This window comes from Mustela nivalis (genome assembly GCF_964662115.1).
Source record: "Mustela nivalis genome assembly, chromosome: 2".
Classification (NCBI taxonomy): domain Eukaryota; kingdom Metazoa; phylum Chordata; class Mammalia; order Carnivora; family Mustelidae; genus Mustela; species Mustela nivalis.
Genome location: NC_139021.1, coordinates 57,308,811 through 57,332,374, shown reverse-complemented (window position 1 = coordinate 57,332,374; position 23,564 = coordinate 57,308,811). Strand labels below are relative to the sequence as shown.

General features: G+C 37.2%; 1 protein-coding gene across 2 annotated transcripts in view; it reads left to right on the top strand.

The window, feature by feature from the left end:
* The first annotated feature begins 1,536 nt into the window (after nt 1-1,536).
* The window catches only part of PI15 (peptidase inhibitor 15), a 34,598-nt gene continuing 12,570 nt past the window's right edge, over nt 1,537-23,564 (top strand). The window contains exons 1-2 of one of the 2 annotated variants that reach the window (XM_082719813.1): nt 1,537-1,666; nt 2,228-2,540. In XM_082719813.1, the coding sequence (XP_082575939.1) occupies nt 2,268-2,540 (273 nt within the window). In that variant the 5' untranslated portion in view covers nt 1,537-1,666; nt 2,228-2,267. Of the gene's footprint in view, nt 1,667-2,199; nt 2,541-23,564 lie in introns of both variants that reach the window. The other variant, XM_082719812.1, reaches the window with a different exon arrangement.

The window sequence follows — 23,564 nt, the reverse complement described above, 5'->3', positions numbered from 1 at the left end:
TTCCTGTTTACAACTTGCAGTATTATACGGTAAGCTCTTCTAAAATGACTTGACTTGAATTAGGAGCTTAAATCTCATTAAAATCTGGTGACACTTGACCCTTGTTAACATCTAAGACTGCATCTCATCACTGTACTTTAAAATTCAGAGAAACTTCTGGTTTCAAATGCCTTACTGCTCTCTTAAGGAATTGGAAGTTGTAGATCTCACCATGAGATATGTACCTTTTTCCTCCCAGTTTTGGCTGCACCAGTGAAGAGTTAAACAGTACGCATCAGGCCACACATAGTGCTGAAGACCCAACTGGGAATATAGCCCAGGAAACTTGGCTCCCAGTCTGGTGTATTTCTAACCACATGACCGTCATTTCTGATGACTGTAAATTCACATAGTACTCTTCCTGCTGAAATATGCAGGAGACAATCACATTGGTAAACTAGACAAGTCAGTGCATGTAAGTAAGTTCTTAAACGGAATAGTGTGTATTCTCCAGGATTCCTATTGCCACTGACTGAGAATGGTCCACATTTTACTAGTGATATCATGACACATGGCATTTTTGAGGGTCCTTTCATTGTAGATTGCCCTAACATTCGCATTCTTGGCTCTTGTTCTTGCTGGACACAGATTTTGCTCCACTGCCATCTTTCTGAGAAAGCACTTTTTACTGTTGGCAGCTGGCTGCTGCTGTTAAATTCTTCATGGCCTCTATGCTATGCCCTTCAGTATGCTTCCTGAGAGTCTGAACCCCCCTCTCTGCTTAGATTTCAACTATATGCTTTTAAACCTGAAACAGATGTTATCTTGGCTACCGTCATTTGTCCTGAGCTTCTCTATTCACATTGTAATGTGAAAAGGCAGGTAAAAGGCAGGTAATTTGCTGCCTTCCTCTGTGGAGAAAGAAAAAAAAAAATGGAGAGAGGGTGAAACAAGACAAAGGGAGAGAATAAATATATAAACTAGAAGAATAAAGCCACATGGAGACAGAAAGTACAACCACTTGAACATCTATTATCCTAATATCATATGCTATAGTTTGGCTACTACTGATCTGCCTGGCATCCCTCTTGAGTCATATTTGTGGCCACCCAGATTAATGATGTGAGCTGATCTCTTGATTTAATATCAGCTTGCTCTTTCAGCTCCCATGTCATTTACTGTCTTATAAAAAATGTACTGCTTGTTACTCAGCCGTCTGTGTTTCAAGAACTCAATCTTTTTTTTTTTTTTCCTCCTTTTTGTATGGGAACCAGGAACTAGAAAGCTTTAAATAAGGAAAATTAACCACTCACAGAAAAGGTGGAAGCCCAGAGAAAAGGGGTTTGTCTTTTATGGTTTGTACTTCGTAAGCTGTGGGTGTGACTCAATTTCCTCACCACCCACATAAAAAGGTTGCCACCCAATCACTGTTTTTTCTATCCAAAACCCCTCCCCTTTGATTTTGGCTAAGAAAGACCCTAAGAAAGACTGCCCTTTCTGGAAGTTGCAGACTGTGACATATAAAAGCTGTTAGCTGCTCCTGCAGCCAACAGCATTCAAACCTTGCAGAGTTTTGCTCTCTGAGAGCTTGTAATAAGACACACTCTTATAAGAGTTCATGCTACAACCTAGCAAAGAACTTTAAATTTTTGGAAGAACAATATATTCATTTTGGCATTCTGCAGAGGTAAGCTCTTTAGCTCAACAAGTTTATTTTGCATGCATTGGTTTTATACTAGCTTACATTTTTATTCTTATTTTTTTAGAAATGAGATTGGCTTTAATATAACTTTTTTTGGGTTTGTATTCTATCCCTTGGTGTCCATATATGTCTGGGACACATTATCAGAACATTCTCTGTTGTTACCTGTGATGCATTTTTCCTTCTCACTCTCAAGATTAATTTCAATTCCTAAAGTTTTCCCTCTGAAAATATGCAGTAATGTATTACATGGTTCAGGCATTTGGGGCAAATGGCCCACATTCATTTTAGGGTTAGTAATCATGTTGTTTATTTTTCTCTAGCTATAGGAAGTTTCTTTTAGGAATCTGCCTCATAACACACAGGGAAATGTATAACAACTACTGTAGGTTGTTTCCTAGACTTGAGTTCAATATTTTGAATTTTTCAGAGAAAATCAAATCCAGCGATGCCCCCAATGATAACTTTGTAAATTCATATTCACTGCCACCCCCCACTGTTTTTTTCTTTTCTCATAGGTACTAACTCTATCTTTCTGCTTTAAAGCAAAGTACACTTGGTGGCCTCTCCTCCTCCATTCCTCAAAATGATAGCAGTCTCTGCAGTCAGCAGTGCACTCCTGTTCTCCCTTCTCTGTGAAGCAAGTGCCGTGGTCTTACTCAATTCCACTGACTCATCCCCGCCAACCAATAATTTCACTGATATTGAAGCAGCACTGAAAGCACAACTAGATTCTGCGGATATCCCCAAAGCCAGGCGGAAGCGCTACATTTCGCAGAATGACATGATCGCCATTCTTGATTACCATAATCAAGTTCGGGGCAAGGTGTTCCCACCGGCAGCAAACATGGAATATATGGTAAGAGGAATTTGTTTTCTCTGAGTTCCGAGTGAGGATGCTGGATTTAAATTGTTCGTTGAAGAACCTAAAGAGTGTTTATATGTTAAGGGATATGGAGCTCTGCTATACATTTTTTTTAAAGATTTTATTTATTTATTTGACAGAGAGAGAGAGAAAGAGATCACAAGTAGGCAGAGAGGCAGGCAGAGAGAGGGGGAAGCAGGCTCCCTGCTGAGGGGAGAACCCCATGTGGGGCTCCATCCCAGGACCCTGAGATCATGACCTGAGCTGAAAGCAGAGGCTTTAACCCACTGAGCCACCCAGGTGTCCCTCTGCTATACATTTTAAGTTAGGAAAGGTTCTTATATGCCTAGTAAGCTTAAATTTTGTTGCATCATAGAATTAAAGGGAGGGGAGGTTCTCATTTTGTTTTGTGAGTTCCGTAACCACTGATGAATCTGGTCTTACATAAGAAACAGAGATAGAGAATGGGGTGAGTTGACTGACCACATTTGAAAGACACACTTTTTAAAAAATATTCACATGGAAATATTTCTGTGTTTGTGTAACTAATAGTCATATTTTTCAGCTAAAACATTTCTTGAAAAAATTTTTTTAAGTTATAGGTTTTGTGTACATAATTTATCTTTGGGTAGGTGTCTCTTCCCTTTCTGGGACAAAGCTCTTCCTGATGCTAATCTATTTGTGTTTTCAGAGAACATGCTGACTTTTTCCTCTTTGTGATTTAATGCTTTGTCGTTCAGATAACAGTGAAGCCAGCACACTTGCACGCTGTTCCAACTTGCCATGAACACATTCTTTGCTCTTTTAAAAATAGGCACTCTATGTTTAAATCACTCTACTTAAGAATACTTAGGAAGTAAAAAATAAAACAAAACCCTTCAGTTGATACTGAAAGGATAGCTGTGCTTTTTTAAGTTGCTTTATTTTGTGTTTTGTATTTATGTAAGCTTATGGTTTAGAGTCCAGTACCTTCTAAGAGCACAGCTTGACACTCCTTTAAGGCAATGATGATCACAGCCTGGTTTTTCTAAGTTGGGGAGAGGAGGTGGTACCACTAACAACTTTTTATAAGTGACCTAAAATTTGGTATTTTTCTCAGTTTCTCAATTCATCTCTTCTACTTAAATAAGCTTTTTAAGTTTGACTGATGGCAGAAGTCAAAGTTAGAGGGAAAATAGACTTGCCAAAAGTAAGAGAGTCATAGTTCATAGAAGTACAATTTAGATTCTATGAAAATGCAATTTCCTAGGAGTTTTCTGTAAAGGAATTGGAAGAGGAGATATAATCAGTCCTGGTTTAGGAATAGCATTATACCCTCATGGTAAAGAAATGGACTTTGGAATCTAAATGTTTGCGTTCAAACCTCAGTCCTGAAATACAACCTGTATGAACATTTCATTTCATTTTCATCATCTTTTATATGAGGATAAACATAGTACCTGCCATATAGGGTTGTAATCAGGAAAGTATGAGTTGAAGGACTGAGCAAGTAGATCAGAGCCTAACAAAATAGACCTCCAATAAACAGCACTTTCTAGAAGGTGATATATGGATATAGAAAAAAGAACAAATAAGTTTTTTAGTTACCATAAATTAGAAGAGAAATATATATAAGATTCTAAATGAGATTAGAAAAGTATAATATATAGACTGTAGGTTTAGGAAATAATTCCTGGTGCCAATCACAACACTATGTAGACAAAAGTAGGGTGAAGACAGCTGAAGTGTTTTAGAGGTGAGCTCTTCTGCGTTCAAACCCTAACACTGTTGCTTACTTTGTGACTTTGGACAAGTTACTTAATGTGTGTGAGATTCCATTTCCTTATCTTTAAAATATTACAATATTTTATAATATAGATAATAACCAACCTATATATAATGCAATTCACTATTCTAATGATATTGAAGGCAGAGGGATCATCATGAGTAAAGGTGGGGTACAACACAGTATAAATGGTTGAAATAGCCACATCCTTTCTGGCTATATTTTCCCCCACTGATCTAGTATTCATTCATTCCACACGCATTTATTTAATTTTTTTCTATGTGTCAATGACTTGGCTAATTGTTTCTGTAGATGATCTCATTTGATAGCTCACATTCTCCCTATGATGTTGAGATTGTGATCTTCATTTTACAATCAAAATCATGTAGACCTAGAAAAGTTAATGAGTAGGCCAAGGTGGCATGGACAGTGAATGGTATTAATGGAGTTAGAATTTAGATCTATGGAATTTCAAAGCCAATGCTTGTGTTGGAAAGCATCTTTCCATTGGCTAAGTTTATTAAATGCTCCACTGGGGGGAGCCCCTGAAGGTGTCAGGGTATCTTTGTTCCTCCTTTAAAATGCCAGGTGTCAGGGTATCTTTGTTCCTCCTTTAAAATGCCTTCTGAAATCTTGTAGTATTTATATTCTATTCTATTCTTATTTCTCAATATAGGAGCTAAGATATGATTTATTTTGTAAGAACCAGATACAGTGCTGGTTATGTCAGTAGATGTTTTATAAATCCTCCTTCACTCAGTTAAGGTAATGAGAAGTAGTAATTGGAACAGTAAGTTCTATAAAATTAAATATAACTGTATCAAATTGTCATGTAAATACTGCATATTTGCCCATGTACTTACTCATTTATTATTTATTGAGCACTTACTATATGTCAGACACTATTCTAAACACTGGGTTACATTCATGAATAAAATAGACAGTTCTTGGCTTCCTGGGTAGAAAACCAGACAATAAATAAGATAAATTTTAAAAGTACATAGTACATTAGAAGGTGATAAGGTTGTTAAGAAAAATAAAGTAGGTTGTGGTGAGATTGTGAAATTTAATAGGATGGCCAGGAAAGGCCTCACTAAGAGTGTCCTGGAGAGAGGTGAGGGAGTCCACCACACTGATAGATGAGCGAAGAACTTGCCAGGTAGAGGGAAGAGCAATGGAAAAGGCCCTGAGAAGGACAAAACTGATTAGTTTGGTTAGAAAACTGTGTTCAATTTAATGAAATTGTAAGTTAGAAAGACTGAATAAATGAAGTCATTGAAATAAGTCACATGGTCTATGGCCATACCACCCTGAACGCGCCCGATCTCGTCTGAAATAAGTCACATGGATCCTTCATGAAGACTCATTGAGGGAACTACAATGTAAGAGGCTACTTGGAGGTTGGAGCACAAACCGTAAATGACTAATCTCTAGGCCAGGCGAAAAATATAGATCTCAATTTACCACATACCTGTTCAGCATTGATTTGGACTGTGAGCAGTCGGAAAGTGAGCTCCATTCCTAACACTTATTATGTAAATTAAACACTTAGGACCCTTAGCTCACCAGGACCACTAGCCACGTGTTTAAGTCCTCATCAGTGTGTGATAGTAGCTGCGGGAACCTCCTTGAAGATGGTCTTTAGCTCAGGGCTTTTGTTAAACGTGCTGGCAAGATGGGGATTCCTTTCATCCGCAACTTTTCTCTCTGAACCTTCTTTCCAGGCTGTCTCTCTTCATCTTTCTCTTCCTTAACTTATTTCATGATTTACAACCCTGACCTTCAAGTTTTGTCAGAATGCTATATCCTTTATTGATTTTTTTTTTACCCTCACGACCATATTCAATTTTTCCTTTTTTTTTTTTTTTAAAGGGGGAAGGACAGAGGGAGACAGAATCTTAAACAGGCTCCACACCCCAAGCAGGGAGCCCTATTGGAGGCTCAATCTCAGGACCCTGAGATCATGACCTGAGCCAAAATCAACAGTCCGTCACTTAACTAACTAAGCCATGCAGGCACCTCATCAATTTCTTGTTCTTTTAACTGCTATAAATAACCCTTCATGTCTGCTATTTTGCTCTTATCAATATCAAAATCTATACTTATTTCTTTAGTTCTTGCAAGATTTTTGGGTGCTAAATCTATTTTTATTCACCTTTGTATCTCTATTTGTTTTGAACCAGTTCTTGAGTATAGACAGTGATCAACATGTATTTGATGATTTAATTGAAGTCTCTATGAATCATTATATGTTTACAAGTAGCATCAATTTTGATATATATTTTAATGGAAATTTTATTATCATGTATAATGATATTTTATCACATTCACCTAAAGTTTAAAACAAAAATTTTTCCTAAATTCTAAAATAATCCCTCAAAATTAAATGATTTTATCTCCTTTTAAGTACTTGGTTATTTCAGTGTACCTTTGACTAAATAAAGTAGAAATAATTTAAATGGAGTGTTGACATTTATGTTACAGTTATATAATATTTTTTTGGATATTTTGTCCATGATTTTAGTAAAAAATACATATTTAAAATATCTAATTTTCTAAACACAGTATCTTTAAAAAAATAGTAATACAATAGATAGGGCTTAAGATATGCAAGTCAAACTTCTTTACTCTTGGCTTCTGTTCCACAATTAGTTTATTGACAAATTTCCAGAGCTTCTTGGACACCAGCTGTTTTTCATTCTTCTAAGGGCAGCTTAAACCATGACTCTAAACCACAAACCACACTAGTTTCTTAGAATAAGAATTATCTCCCCCAAAGAATGAAATTGCAAGACTCACACATAGAGTAGAATTTGTAAGATATTCCTTGAATACAGGTCAATTGAATAAATTGATCTTAAAAATGTTGAGTTCCTTCCATAAGAGGATGAGATCCATTGATAACAGAAATCTTTGTCTTTAGAGTAATAAACAAAACCATGAGAAACCAAAAAAAGAAAGAAAACACTAAGCATATAATTCAGCATTATACTGAATATAATGCACTGTTGTGTAGGATTGATGTAATCAGTGAGGTACAGATAAATATCATGGAGAAATCAAAGAAAGAAGTGATAATCTCTTATTGGCAAAATCAAGAAAGGTTCTTTGGAGGAGGGACATTTGAGATAGATGTCCAAGAAGCGGAAGCGTTGACTGATAGCAGATAAAGCAATGCATGCACAAAATCACCAGAGGAGGAGGAGTATAATGTGTTAGCCATATTTTTGAGGAGTTTGAGAAAATACTGAGAATCACTTCATAGAAAAGTGATTAAGGAGGCTATCGAAGTTTTAGAGTAGCGTCAGAGCTGCATTTTGGAAAGATGGCCCTAGAAGTTGATGTATTTCAAATTGTCAATGAAGTTGACTGGGGAAATGGCAATCACTGAGTTAACAGTGCCACTTCTTTAGGTAAGAAGGAGTCAGACACCTGCCTCTATGCAACAACAGGTATGAACAGCTAACTGAAGCATGGCGTGTGGAATCAGTCTTTGTAGTCGGTGTACAAAATGGAAAAAGAGGTGAGGGACAATGAAAAGATAATGACAGGGACGCCTGGGTGGCTCAGTTGGTTAAGCAGCTGCCTTCGGCTCAGGTCATGATCCCAGCGTCCTGGGATCGAGTCCCACATCGGGCTCCTTGCTCGGCAGGGAGCCTGCTTCTCCCTCTGCCTCTGCCTGCCATTCTGTCTGCCTGTGCTCGCTTTCTCCCTCTCTCTCTCTCTGATAAATAAATAAAATCTTTAAAAAAAAAATAATGACAGATATGAACCAAGAAACTTAAAGCTGAGAAAGTGTAACATAATTTGACTCTGTTGATAATGTGATCCATTTCATTTGTTTGGTGTCTGCAAGTATCATTTGCAGAGCTAAAAGGACTTAAGGCTTCTTAGACTTTTCTGAAAAAGAAAAAAGTACTAGTTACCAAGTCATGGCAGGTAGTAAAGTAACAGAAAGCATGACTCCAATGAATGAATGGAGAATAGATTAATCCATCCTTGGAAATAGCCAAAAAACTATTTGCTTACTATAATTTATGACTCAGGCAGGAATAATGAAAATGCTGATTTTGTTCATTTGGGCCTTATGTGGAAGAGAATGTTGATGATGTTAAACTCCTTTTTTTTTCTTTATTCAGTAGTTTACCAAGCATTTGTGATGTCTATCCTTGTCTTTTTTTTTTTTTTTTAATGAAACCCTATATTGTCCCAGATGGCACATTTTCCTCTCATTTGGGAAGGATAGCTCAATTTTCTTGTTATAAACATGAGAAATTTGATGTGTCTAACCTAAATCTTTTCGATGAATGCTTTTATGACTACTAGAAAGCTACTACTAGAAAGCCTCCTGAGACCTGTTTGCCAGCCAGCAGTGAACTGAGAAAGACTGCTGACAGTCTTTCTCATAGCTTTTGGAACTCCATAGCTTTTGGAACTCCACATTCCTGTTCTCATAGATGTAGAGCCTTTTAAGTGTCTTGGCTTCTAACAGAGACTGGGCACATTTTGTAGGAATTTTCTTCCAAGGTGCATGTTGCTTAATATTACTTACTGTTACTTATATATGAATGTTCAACTCTTCATGTATGGAGCCAGCTGAAGGTTGAGAACATTTTCTTTGTGACCATTCTGAATTCAATCTCTAAAGTGCAAATGGAAACATTAACACAGTATGATTCAGAACCTTACCTTACCTTAGGTGGTAGACAGAAAAGCCGTGAATCTCATGAAGTCCATACATATATGTCAACTATATTTCCTAGTATTACAACACTGCTTTTTTTTTTAATTATTTATTTAACAGACAGAGATCACAAGCAGGCAGAGAGGCAGGCAGAGAGAGAGGAAAGGAAGCAGGCTCCCTGCCAAGCAGAGAGCCGGATGCGGGGCTCCATCCCAGGACCCTGGGATCATGACCTGAGCTGAAGGCAGAGGCTTCAACCCACTGAGCCACCCAGGTGCCCCACAACACTGCTTTTTTGAGGGCAAATGATATTTGACCACATACAACAGTGTAGAAAAATAAATCTATTGTATTCTTGCTGAGTATTTGTAGAACCTAGCTTCATATCTGTTCCACAGAGAAGACTCAATAAATATTTGTGGAACACCTGAATGAAGTCTTCTAACATTTTCTGGGCATTCAGACCACTATAGCCACATGTAAAGAACATGTGGCTATAGTGGTCTGATGGGCAAGAGTCATTCATTATTCTATCCTTCATTCCACAATATTTACTCTTGTGCCTGGCACTGGGCTGGGGCATTCAATGGGGAGCAGAAAGACACTCTTTTTAGGAAGAACTGTGAGCAGATAAGTAAGTGCAAATGCTGTGAGTTAGGTGCTAAAGTAGGAAAATATACAGGGTGTTCTGGGATTACAAGAAACATATTTAGCCCAGACTTAAGCTGAAGGTGTTGAAGTAGGGAAGGTAGAGTAGGTGTGGTAGGGTGCTCTAAGAGGTGAATGGTACATTGAAGGCAAGGGTAAAAATTCAGTATGACTTGGATGTTGTGTATGAGAGAAAAAAAATGATGTTTGATAAGACTGGAGAAGGCAGGCAAAAACTTGTTTAGTTTTATTATAAAATCAAGGGAAGTTACTGAATATTTTAAGCAGGAAGGTTATATAATTCATTTGAATTTCAGAGAGTTTGTTCTGGCTTCAAGGTGAAGGACAGCTGGGTTTCTCAGATTGAAGAACACAAAATCAAGAGCAGTTTTCAGGTAGTCATTCAGTGGCTGGAGGTTTATTATCCAGGGTACACCTCTACAAAGGTTAGGAAAAGTAGCTAGTTTGTGGGAGGGAACATTCTTCTACTATAAACATTTTTGGATAGGAGTATACTTTGGTAATCAACATGAACCACTTTGCATAATAGGGGTAAGGTAGTGTCACAGAGGCAGTATGGATGGATGATTTTATGTCTGGGAATATACTCAAGAGTCTTTATAAGAAAGTTTCATGTACTTTTTTTTTTTTTTTTTAATAAGTGCTGAGGCTTAAATCCACACAAATCCAAATCTGTTTCAGGGGCCTGGGTAAGACCAAGCCCACCTTGTTCATTGGATATGCTCAGGATAAGGTTTTTTGAAAGCTAATCAGAGGATTTCAGAATAATAGGGGTTGACTAGTCTGGCTCTGGGCTGGTGTCTTGAACTTAACATATCTATTTTTTTTTAATGTTTTAATTTTTTAATTTTTGTAACATTCACAGAACTTAACATATCTAAAAAGCATGTACTAGTCAGTGGCCATTAAATAGTTATGAACATGAGATGTTTAATAGTCTATGAGAATTTCTGAAGAATGGTGTAGTTAGGGGTTAGAGAAAAATCAAGACTAACAGCTTAAACTGGTCAAGGAAAATGCTTGGCATAAAATATATCACAGACTTGAGGCATGAGGTTCAAACGTTTCCAGCCTGTTATCCATAGTGTCTACATCAGGTACCAAACATTTTTTTTTTTTTAGGTGAATATGGAATAATGCCCAACAAGTTGTGTTTTTAGAATAAACTTTTCATGACTCTTAAAATTTCACACCACATACTCCAAACTGAAACAGTTGAGAAATGTTGCTTCAGGACACAATTATTTTTCTCTCCTAAAAAGTGCATCAAATTCATGTCTTATAATTTCATTAAATGTGAACGTTCTACCAAATCTCTCTCTCTGCATTCCAGCGAGATCATGTTTTCTGCAGGCAGTAGGTAGGCGGAAAGGCATTTGAATTCTTCTGACCACGTGGTCACTGGCAAGATGTGAGCTATGCCTGTGTATCACAGGATAGTTTAACAATCAAGAAATCAGTTTTTAGATTATTGCGACACTGAGTTGGTGAAAAAAATTAGCCACACATTGAAATGTCTTCCTGGCTCATATTTCCAGTATTAAGTAGTAGGTGATGGATATTATATTTCCGTGGGAAGGAGAATTCTTACTAGAATCCATCAACAAATGATCTTAAAATTTAAAGATAAAACATATATTAAAGAGGGATTTAAGGAGGGGAATTAGTAAGTTTTAAGATATCTAAAATATTCTCTAATTTTTATCTTTCACCGTCTGATGTTAATTCCTCTGAAAGCAAACTCCTTATTATCTATATGCAATTCTGTTTCTGATTATTTAGTTGCTTCAGGGTTTATCTGTTTTCACTTTATCTGATGCCTGCTTTGTTGAGATTAAAGCTTGGAGTCTCTTAAACTTTAGGCTGCCAGATAACATGATCAAAAGCGCACTTTACACTGCTTCACATTTTAGGTAGCCTTCTAGTTCACTCGTCATCACCACCATTCCAGTGCCTGCATCCCCAGTGATAATAATGTCTACCATTAACTACACCATTGTCCTCCTAGGGCTGTGTTAATAGTCTTCCTGTCATGATCTTGTCTAACCATCAAAGAAGTCTTGAAATATGAAGACAATTTTTCTCATTTAGAAACAGGAAACTTTGAACTTGGAGAGTATAAATAACTTTCCCAACATTACCCAGCAGGTAAACCGAAACGATGAGAAGGAGTTCTATAGGACAAAAAAGCCCATGCTTTGAAAGGCCATATGTTACATGCTCCCCTTCCTGTATGCATCTCCTGCTCTTGAGACCACTGGCTAAGGTATTTCTCTACATATATTTGATCTGAGGACCTCATTGAATATTAGAAAGTATTTCTGCACATGGAATCAAATCTTATTCCCAGTATTCTTTCTACCCTTGGTAACCATATAGGAAAACTCTGCATTGTGATAGTGCGTCAAGTCTTTGAGAACTGTGAACATTGATGTCTCAGACCCTTAACCTCAAATCACCCAGCTTTTTTTTAGCCGTTAGCTGCTTTGTGTTAAGTATCTATATATGCCTCCTCTTGCATGCAGAGTATGGCCAACATAGCCTATCAGGGAAGGTTGCAAAGAGATATTTGCCTTCTAAAAATACTGAAAAAGGTAAGAATCGTACTATCGTACTATTAAATAAATAGAAAATCAGTGTACTCCCCTCACACTTTTTACTCCATGCTGTTTTACATACACACATGAATGGTGTCCATTAAATTGTTTTGGGAAATGGAAGCAGAGTGGCTCTGAGCAAGGAATGTCCTTTCATCCTGTTGTCATTCCAGTTGGGTTCCAATACATATGTGCTCTTCTTACAGTGAGGTGCCTAGAATTTATGTGATCTGAGAAGTGCAGAGTAGCAATGACAAATCGTTCTCCATTTATTCTACTTCTGTGAATGCATCCTAAAGTTAAGTTTGCAGAATTGGCAGGCACCTTCTGCTGATTTGAATCATAATCTTTTATCCTCATGAATTGCATATTGGTCACATCTATGTGTTTTAAATTCAGGTTCAGTGTCATTATAGTGGAAAGTGATTGCCTTTTTATTTTATTTTATTTTTTTAACAACATAAAATTCGTGATGTTTGACATCAAAAGTATCAGACATATAAGGAAGCAGAAAAATAGGATATGTAGCAAAGATAAATCAGACAATAGAAACACAAATGATGGTATTAGCAGAAGAGAAAGTTGTGTTTTTTTAAAGATTTTATGTATTTATTTGATAGAGAGAGACAGTGAAAGCATGGGTAGATAGAAAGACAGATACGATGCGGGAGAGCTAGGTTCTTGACCTGCAGAGTCAACGAATGAATCTCGCAGACAAAGGAGAGTGAATAAAGCGATAGAAGTTTATTATGTGAAGATACAGAAAAAGTTCTCAAGAGTGAAAGGGGTCCCCATAGGGTTGACAGTAAGGGCCTTTAGGGTTGGTCTTTTATAGAAAGCTAACCAGGGTACTTAAATCCTTTTAAACATTTCTATTGATATCACCATTGAGCACCTTAAATGGTTTACTTCCTTTTTAGGGTCTGGTTAGTTATTCCTTGCTGGTCACAGATTATCATAAAAAGACACCCACCCCACAGGCCTAGGGCAGGGTCTTTTTTTTTTTTTTTTTTTTTTTTAGATTTTTATTTATTTATTTGACAGACAGAGATCACAAGTAGGCAGAGAGGCAGGCAGAGAGAGAGGAGGAAGCAGGCTCCCCGCCGAGCAGAGAGAGGGGCAGGATCTTTTTAAATTTTGTATCTTTTTCTTTAAGGTTTTAGATTTTCAGAAAGTTCTGTATATTTTTCTTCCCATGTTATTTGTAATATCTTAGTAATAAAGCCACTTAGATTTCCCATGATGTCTAAATAAGCTCTGTGAATACCATGTTATTTCTGTGTTCATATCCAGGTAACCACAGAATACATGTTCTTGTCTTCTGAAATTGTCACTCTCAGAGCAAATGATGTTAGCACATTTGTATAGCAACATACACAATGATCTCTCTCTCTCTCTCTCCAATAATTCTGTGTTCCTTGACTACACATTATAAATATTCTCATGGAGTTTAACATCTAGCATCTGTGACAGTGAGGCATATTCAGGACAAAATGTTATTTTTAATTTTTTTTTTTTTTTTTAAATTTATTTTTTATTTTCAGCATAACAGTATTCATTATTTTTCACCACACCCAGTGCTCCATGCAATTCGTGCCCTTTATAATACCCACCACCTAGTACCCCAACCTCCCACCCCCCACCCCTTCAAAACCCTCAGATTGTTTTTCAGAGTCCATAGTCTCTCATGGTTCACCTCACCCTCCAATTTCCCCCAACTCCCTTCTCCTCTCTAACTCCCCATGTCCTCCATGCTATTTGTTATGCTCCACAAATAAGTGAAACCATATGATAATTGACTCTCTCTGCTTGACTTATTTCACTCAGCATAATAATCTCTTCCAGTCCCGTCCATGTTGCTACAAAAGTTGGGTATTGGTCCTTTCTTTTTTTTTTTTTTTTTTTTTTCAGTCAATAACAGACTAGAGTATAGAAGAAGGACACTGATATAAGTGCTTACATGTGAAAATTAATAAATGTTAACTATCAGAAACATGCCCTTCTTCTTGAGCATTCCATGTGGTGTGGCAGGGGGTGAGTAGGAACAGGAGAGGAGAGGGGAGGCCCAAAGTTTTCTGCAATCAAAATGCCTTTCCAGCAAAAAGGCTTTAGCTAATTATTTCTAATCAGAAGAGAACAGAACTATTTTGTAAGCACACATTTAAGATCCCCAGTCTTAATATTGATTTGATAAGTCCAGGATTGTGCTAAGCATCTATCTTCTTGAAAGTTTCCCAGAAGATCCTGGAGTAATTTCCCAAGTGGTAAATTTCTTCAATCATGGTTTAGGACACAAAACTGAGCTGAGGAAAATATTACGTGGTTTAAATATCCACTTGTTTGTCAAGAGACTGTACATTGAACAAATTAATGGGTTAACCCAAAGGAAAAATTATCCCAGTGATAATTCTACACTATCACAAAATTTCACTTGAAATTATTCCATACCTGGTTTCACAAAATATCATGTGGGCCCTCTGGGTCTGCAACATGAAATCATGCTCACTTGGGAATATACTTGATTGACTAAGGGAACTTTAAAAGAAGCAAACTTTTAAGTAGCACATGATTCTTCTGGAGCTTTTTAATATAATGTATTACATACATTGTATATATGTATAATTTGTTATATAATAATGTATTTTTGTGATGTATTACAGTTGGCAATTATTCATTTATTTGTTTGCTAGTGTTTTTTGTTATCTGTCTCTTCCCTAAACTTTAAGATAAAGTCCATGTTTGCCCTACTGACTGTTGAATTCACAGTACCCAAGACCTCCCAATGAATATTCATTTACTGGCTGTCTAGATGAATGCATTACCTGGGGTCCTATTGGTTAATCTGAAAATATGTGTTTCTTGCATTTTCCATTGTTGAGGACAAAACAGCAGCCCATGTGTGGTAAGTCTGCTGTAGGAGGTTTGGGGCAAATGTGGCTCCAGAACACTTTCCTGCCACCATCTGTGGGTATTAGGAAGGAAGATGCCACATCCATGTGAGTGTAATTATGAAAATAATACCTTACATTAGAATTCATAAACTGTAGGTCCATCAACCATTCTAATTAGTGGGCATATTCAATTTGCTCTGCATGATATTGAACTGTACAGAATTTTACATTTTTAAAAATCATTTGTCAAATGTGAAAGTTGATACATTTTACATATACATCTGTATTTCCAGATTATCCTCAAGAGGGGAAAGTTCTAGAGACATTAAGCCCACTTCCTACTTGGAAGCAATTGGTTAGAGAGGAGTAGCCTCTTTGGGTGGGGCAGATTTGTTCATTTATGAGTCTATTTTTTCCCCATGTAACTGTCCTCTGGACATGCAACTTTTCCATCTTACAATCAATACTACTTTATTCATTTTCCTTACTAGACCGTCCCCCCAACACGGTCATTTGAATACGACTATATTTATACAGAGCTCTAATATTTTCAAAGCACTTAAGTCAAGTACAATTTCACAGCGCAGATTTAGCCATACATAGATTTAAAGCACTGGAACTTTCTTTCCTAAACGCTAGTCATATTTAAGTACTTTTACTTCAAATTCTGAATGTATTATTATCTTTTATCCATGCCCTCATTAATTTATATATTGAGGTTTCAAGGCTACGAAGCACTTCTTCAGTTAGGAGTTTCTTGCAGTAACCCAGATAACAAATTATGTTGGCTTTGACAGAGGGGTAGCAGTAACAGTGATGAGCAGTTGGTTGTATTCGGAATGTACAGTATTTTGAAGGGAATTGCTGATGGAACAGATTAAGATTATGAAGCAAAGAAAGAGTAAAGATGACCACTTAGATTTTTGGCCAGAGCAACTACAACAGCAGTTGGTAAATTTCTTCTGTAGTCATTTCTTCAAGTAGTAAATATGGCGTATGTTGCAACCACTCAGCTCTGCTTTTATAGCACAACAGCAGCGGTAGACTAATGTAACAGTGTAGCAGGACAGAATTGGTGATTCCTGAATGAGAAGATGGGCAATGCCATTTACTGGCAGAAGGAACACTACAGGAATAGCCGGTGAGGGGCTAGGAAGTGAAGCGGGGTTGTGACTCTCTGGAGCTCAGTTTGTGGTATGTTGAGTAGAGACTGAAAGTAGTCTGGAATTCAACTACTGCAGATAAAATGTGGAACCATACCACCAGCATATAAATGGTATTTCAATCTGTGAGATTGGATGAGATTTCTGAAGCCTTGAATATAGATGAACCAAAGGGGGAGAAAAAGAGAAATAGATGTGGCCCGAGTCCTGAGAACCCTCCAGCACACAGAGGTTGGAGAAATGAAGAGGAGTCAGCATGCATAAGGAGAAGCAGTCACCTGAAGAAATCAAGACAAATGTAGGGTCCTGAAACCAAGAGATGGGGTGTGACCAGGAAGAGTAGGTGGTCAGGCATTCCAAACACTGCCGCTAGAACAAGTAAAATGGTGACCAAGAAATGACCACTGATGACATTGATAAGAGCAGCTTAGGTGCGGTGGAGGTGGGGTGGGAGTGTGCAGTTGTGGACTCAAGAGAGAAGGGAGGAAGAGAAACTGGGAATTCTCAGTTAAGACAACTCTCAGGGAATTTAATTGCAAGAGAAAGGAGAATGATGGTTGATTGGAAGATGAAAAGGGGTCAAGAGAGGCCTTTTTTACTTTCTTGTTAATAAATTTATGTCATTGGCAATGATCCTCTCTAAAAAAAAAGAGTCCACTTTACATCATCTTTTTATAGAAATTTTTCTCTCCCACCTACATGAAAGGTAGTTCTCATTTTACCTGAGGGAAGTCTTCATTATCTTCTTTCAAGCATTTTTTTAAAAATATTTTATTTATGTATTTGAGAGAGAGAGATCACAAGAAGGCAGATGGGGTAGGGAAAGCAGGCTCCCCGCTGAGCAGAGACCCCCTCAGATGCGGGGCTCGATCCCAGGACACTGGGATCATGACCCGAGCCAAAAGCAGAGGCCTTAGCACACTGAGCCACCCAAGCTATCTTCTTTTAAGCATTAAAAAAAAAAAAAAAATGGGTGCCTGGGTGGCTCAGTGGGTTAAGCCGCTGCCTTCGGCTCAGGTTGTGATCCCAGGGTCCTGGGATCGAGTCCCGCATTGGGCTCTCTGCTCAGCGGGGAGCCTGCTTCCTCCTCTCTCTCTCTCTCTCTGCCTTCCTCTCTGCCTACTTGTGATCCCTCTCTGTGTCAAATAAATAAATAAATAAATAAATTTTTAAAAAAAAGCTTCAGACCTTACTTTGGTATTTTGTAATGTAATGTGTTTCCATATTTTGTAGTTATTTTTGAGGGTTGAGGGAATTTTTTTAATCAAATTCCTTTAACTATCTACTTCTATAAAGTAGAATCAGTTTCATTAGTTTAACCAATGCCCAGCATTTATCATAAGAAGGCATTTTCTCTTCTTCTGCCCCACCCAACCAGACCTCAACCCCTCCCTCTCTAGTCTTACCAAAGCTCATTTCTACCCTCCTGCCTGGTTTAACACTGGGTCTCTATATTCCACTTTCAGTGTCCTTTATGGGCACATTTCTACCTAACAGGGAAAAACCAACCAATTTCAAATCAGAACCACAATCATGCGTGTGAAGCTTTTTAAAAGCTTTTGGCTGCCCTCAGAGGAAATAATTTTATCATCACTTAACTTCTTTGTAATGGTTCTTTCTCACTTTCGTAAGCCAGTACCCCTTTTCCAATTTGACTAACCTAGGAAAAGATCAAACAGTCTTAGATGAGTTATTTCTTTAAAACCTCAAAGCATGTCTGTCTAAATTAACTTTACATTTTTTCAAAATATACAAGAAATGGCAACATAATTATGGGACACGCCAAACTCTCTCCAATGGCATTGTCACCATAGTATCTATGACAATAACCAATTTAGAAATGTGTCTCTGGGGGTTCCTGGGTGGCTCAGTGGGTTAAGCCTCTGCCTTCGGCTCAGGTCATGATCCCAGGGTCCTGGGATCGAGCCCCACATCGGGCTCTCTGCTCAGCAGGAAGCCTGCTTCCCTTTCTCTCTCTGCCTGCCTCTCTGCCTGCTTGTGATCTCTCTCTCTCTGTGTCAAATAAATAAAATCTTAAAAAAAAAAAAAAGAAATGTGCCTCTGAAAATTCAAAGTGTGTTATTTTTATTTTTAGCATTTTATGTCTTCAAAGATAGTATCCATGAGCAGAATAGATTCTTTCAAGAGGCCAAAATTAGTATTCCTGGTTCTTCCTTAATTTAGTCACAATTCATTAATCTTTTGTCCTATTTATAAATCTAGGATTCTGACAGACACATTTATTTAATATTTATTACCAGCAGATTTAATTAATTAAATTTCCTAAGCCGCATGTATACATTTCATTTATCTGGGTTTTAAAAGTATTTCCATTGATTTGTTGAAAATTATTTTCATACATTTAAGTATCTTTTTTAAAAAAATATTTACTTATTTATTTATTTGACAGAGAGAGAAAGATAGGGAGAAACAGCATGAACAGGGTGGGGGGCAAGAGAAGGAGGAAAAGCAGGCTTCCTGCTGAGTGGGGAGCCTGACATGTAGCTCGGCCCTATGACCTGAGCAGGAGGAAGACAGCCAACCAACTGAGCCACCCAGGTTCCCCTTAAAGGATCTTAAAAGTCTAAGAAATACAGTGACTCTTCAGTTTTAAATTGTGCGGTGCTATTTTAAAAATTTAAAATTTTTCAAATATTTTTCAACTTAAAAACACGTTAAATAATTACTCACTGATGTACTTATGTTGAAATTAAAAGTCTAACCTGTTGCTTTAATAGGCACATTTTCTTAACCTTTACAGATTTTTAATATCAAGTACACACAGGTTCCTTAGCCAGAAATTCTTTCCTAATACCTTAAATTTGATTCTTTCAAACAGTCCTACATTTAAATCTTATGTGTGGATTTAAAATATCTTACCCATTTTTTAAAAAGCACTATTTCATTTCAAACAATGTCAAAGATGTGAGGATGTATTCCCAAGTAATTTTTAGGGATGCCTTCTAGTCTGAGTACACTTCTTGTCCAAGATGTTGATTGTGATGGATACTTCAGATGTCAATGTGCTTCATGATTCTGGCTGTCAGTGTGTTGTGGATACCAAAACTCATGGATGGCTGGCAAAACAACCTTATCCCTGGCTGGATCATGTCACTACTCAATTCTTCTGTCTGCTTATGAAAGTCAGCAAACTTCTCCCATACTGCAACATTCTTTGATTTGACTTGGTATTTCTTTGGCTCAAGCTCTAAAGACTTCTAAACTTGATGAGAATCTACATTCTTTTCATACCCCTCCTATTTCTTGGAGCCACAACTCTTGCAGATATTTAAATGACATCAGTTTGAATTTGGGATATCTCTTAGGGCTTAGTCCAACTATGTGGTTGCCGCAGACAAGATGCTAACTTTTATTTACAAGTAGAATAGTTCATGATGAATATTTTAGTACAAAGATAAATCAGTCCTTTTATAGGCCAACCAACTAAATGGCTCTAACAACAAGGATTGGAAGAAAAGCATTTGGAGCAATAAGACACACCTCACACTGTTTTAAGCCATCTTTACTTTGTGAACTAATTTAATCATAATATCTAATTTCTAGCATGTCCTGTAAATGTTTTTAAGTATCCATGCATAATATTTTTTTAAAAAAAGGTTTTATTCATTTATTTCTTCAACAGAGAGATAGAGAGAGAGAGCATAAGTAGGCAGAGCAGCAGGCAGAGGTAGAGGGAGAAGCAGGCTCTCCGCTGAGCAGGGAGCCCGATGTGGGGCTCAATCCCAGAACCCTGGGATTATAACCTGAGCCAAAGGCAGATGCTTAACCGACTGAGCCACCCAGGTTCCTCCATGCATAATATTCTTAATTTTTGCCTCACTTTTAGGAGGCAAGATCAAATTTTAAGTGTTTACAACTTAATTTATTGTGAACTCATCTTACCTATTTAGAAGGGCAAAACCCAAAAATACAGTATGTTCAACCTGGTTGAATAAAATCCAGGTATCAGATATCTAGTTTTTCCAACGAAAGGTAACAAATAGTATGTTACATATTTACTAGACATTCCATAGAATGCACATGTGTGCTCTTTTCTGTTGCTGTATTTGCAGGATCCAATATTGAAATTATTTCTGATTGCCTGGGTGGCTGAGTCAGTTTGTTGTCTGCCTTAGGCTCTGGTCATGATCCCTAGGTGCTGGGATTGAGTCCCACATTGGTCTCCCTGCTTTGCTGTTCTCTCTCTCTCTCTGTCTTTCTGTCAAATAAATAAATAAAATCTTTTAAAAAATAAAATAATTTCAAATAAATGCTGCACCTACTTAGAAAAATTCAGCAGATATATTACCCATCAAGCATCCAGAAACCTATATGTTAAGTTACATGCTTAAGCAATTTACATCTTCATTTCCTGAACTTCGTAAGTTGTAGGAGTTCTTTCACATGGTTGCGCTTGGCCACATTCAATATAATTTAGACATTCTGGATAGGAAAAAGAAGATCATACTGGACCACTCCCTATAGCCACAATTTTTTTGTTGAAATCTCCTACTGTTATTAAATAAAGTTATTGTTGCTTGCTATTTTCAAACCTCGAAGACCTCTCATCATATTAATAAATTTAAATACCACTGGATCTTAAGGGGATAAATAATGTACCCATTTACTCCTGGAAGCTGTAACTCAAGAAGAAAGACAGATAGCAAACATAGATCTTAACTTCACCAGTTGACGTGGTTGATGTAATTCTTAAATTTCAGAGCTCCCTACTCAAGCTGGATCTTCCCTTCTCTATAGAATGAGTGTGAGCCTTATTTGAGGACAAAGAGGCAAGAAAAAGTATAGTCCCTTGACTTCTCCTGCAGTGGGTATGTCTGGACCATGTTTCCCAAGGGGAGTCAAAATGACCAGCTCTCTGGGGGGGTGGGATGAAGTCCATGCCTATCAGTCTCTCTAGCATCTTCCTTCAGGAGCATAGAGACAGGCAGAAATCCCTCCCATCAGTTCCTTCAAAGTAAATATGGAGAGAGAAGAAAGTGATTATCCCTTCTCCTCCATAACCATCTTCCCCAAAATTTTTATTGTAATATTTATACATAGAAACTCATGCCTAAAAATGTAGGCATCAGTAATGCTAAATACATTGTCTTCTTAATCAAAATCCCTTATCATGTTTAATAAGGTTTGTACATGTAAGATATTTTTTGGGAATGAACTTTGTGGTTCATTCCCCCCCAACTGTTACCAACATTCTAATAAAGTAAAAATGCTTTTAGCCATACATAAAGGATTCATCTGTATATCCAAACTGATGTTTTGAGTGGAAATATTTCAGATAAATACAGATTTTGACATATAAAATATGAAGTTTATTTTTTTTAAGATTTTTTAAATTTATCTATTTGACAGAGAGAGACACAGTGAGAGAGGAAACAGAAGGAGGGGGAGGAGGAGAGGGAGAAGCAGGCTTCCCACCGAGCAGGGAACCCGATGCAGGGCTGGGTCCCGGGACCCTGGGATCAAGACCCGAGCCAAAGACAGACGCTTAATGACTGAGCCACCCAGGCGCCCCTAAAATAGTTTTTTAAAATATATGAATGAGTATAAAGATAGACTTATACATGGTAAATTACTTCTAAATTCTTAACAGCTTTAAATATTGTTAATTATTTTGAAAAAAATCTGGTTTTATCCTCTCTATGGAATGGAAAGGGCTAGAATTGAGCAAGTTGTAGACCAGTATAACATACATCTTACTGGCTTTGATGCTGGTGCTACTCAGGCATATTAAATCATGAGAAGTGGAGATGAAAGGTTCCCCAGAAATGACCTCATCCAATCTTATTTTACAGATGAGGTAAATGGGAGAAAATAATTGACATGTCTTCACCATAATTGATCTTAGTAGTATAATTAGGGTTAGAACACAATATTTTTATTTTCAGGTCAGTGTTATCTGTGCCATGCTGTGCTTATATTTTAGGCTAAAACTATAGGAAAGTGTTCTTAGCAGTTCTTGATCTGAGTATATATTGTAGTTCAATATGTAAATAATACTTAGATGCATTTTTTCCCCAAGTGATTACAATTAATTAAGAACCCATCAGGGGACATAATTTTTTGATGCCATGCCATCTGGAATTCCTTTGTGAATTAATTATGCTATTTTGTAGTTCAGTGAACTATAATCCATATTTGATTGAGAAAACTTCAAAAGAATAAATACTAGATAAATCCAATATCAGCCTAACAAATACTTTTTTATAAAGATTTTATTTATTTGTTTGTTTGTTTGTTTATTTTTAATATTTTATTTATTTATTTGACAGACAGAGATCACAGGTAAGTGGAGAGGCTGGCAGAGAGAGAGAGAGAGGGAAGCAGGCTCACTACTGAGCAGAGAGCCCAATGTGGGGCTCGATCCCAGGACCCCGAGATCATGACCTGAGCCGAAGGCAGTGGCTTAGCCCACTGAGCCACCCAGGCGCCCTATTTATTTATTTTAGAGAGGATAGAAAGAGAGTGGGGAAGAAGGGAAGAGCAGGAGAGAGAGTGTGGAGCCTGACTTGGAGTTTGATCTCAAGACCCTGAGATCGTGACCTGAGCTGAAATCAAGAGTCCTATGCTCAAATGACTGTGCTACCCAGGCACCCCAATGTTTTTAAAAGTTAATTCCAGTCCTTAGATCTTGTGACTTTAATTATAAATTTATTTCACATTGTTGATACACTTTGCCCAAATTTTTACAGATAAGACAAAGGAGGAGTTTGAAACAGTAATTCATAAAACTTATCTCTGACCTAAGTAACTGTGAAAACTGTAGTACAAAGTTTCTCATGATAGAGTGTTTTCAGTTTTTGATACTGTATATATCATTGATTGCTCACTGACTAAAATGGCATTATGTAATGTTTTTCCACATTTAATTTAATCTTCAAAATTGGCAGATGATATTCTAGAAAAGTGTGTCTTGTTATAGTTCCTTAAGATGTGGCCATTGTCACTATAGAATTGCTCCAGATTCTTTCTAAATACTTCTCATTTTATACAAACCTTATGTTTACCTTAATGTAATTCTAGAAATGTAAGATGACATTGCTTTCCTAATTTAAAACAACTTCAGAGTAACTAACAAATTTCTTTTGAAGGTGGCCTCATGGGATGAAAGTGTCCCTGGAAAAGTTCATCCATTATTTTGATTTTTGCCTGTTTTATTTCAAAGTCACTAAAATAAGTTCTCTTCCCTTAAATACATTGTTATCTTAACTAAATATATGTATCCCATCAT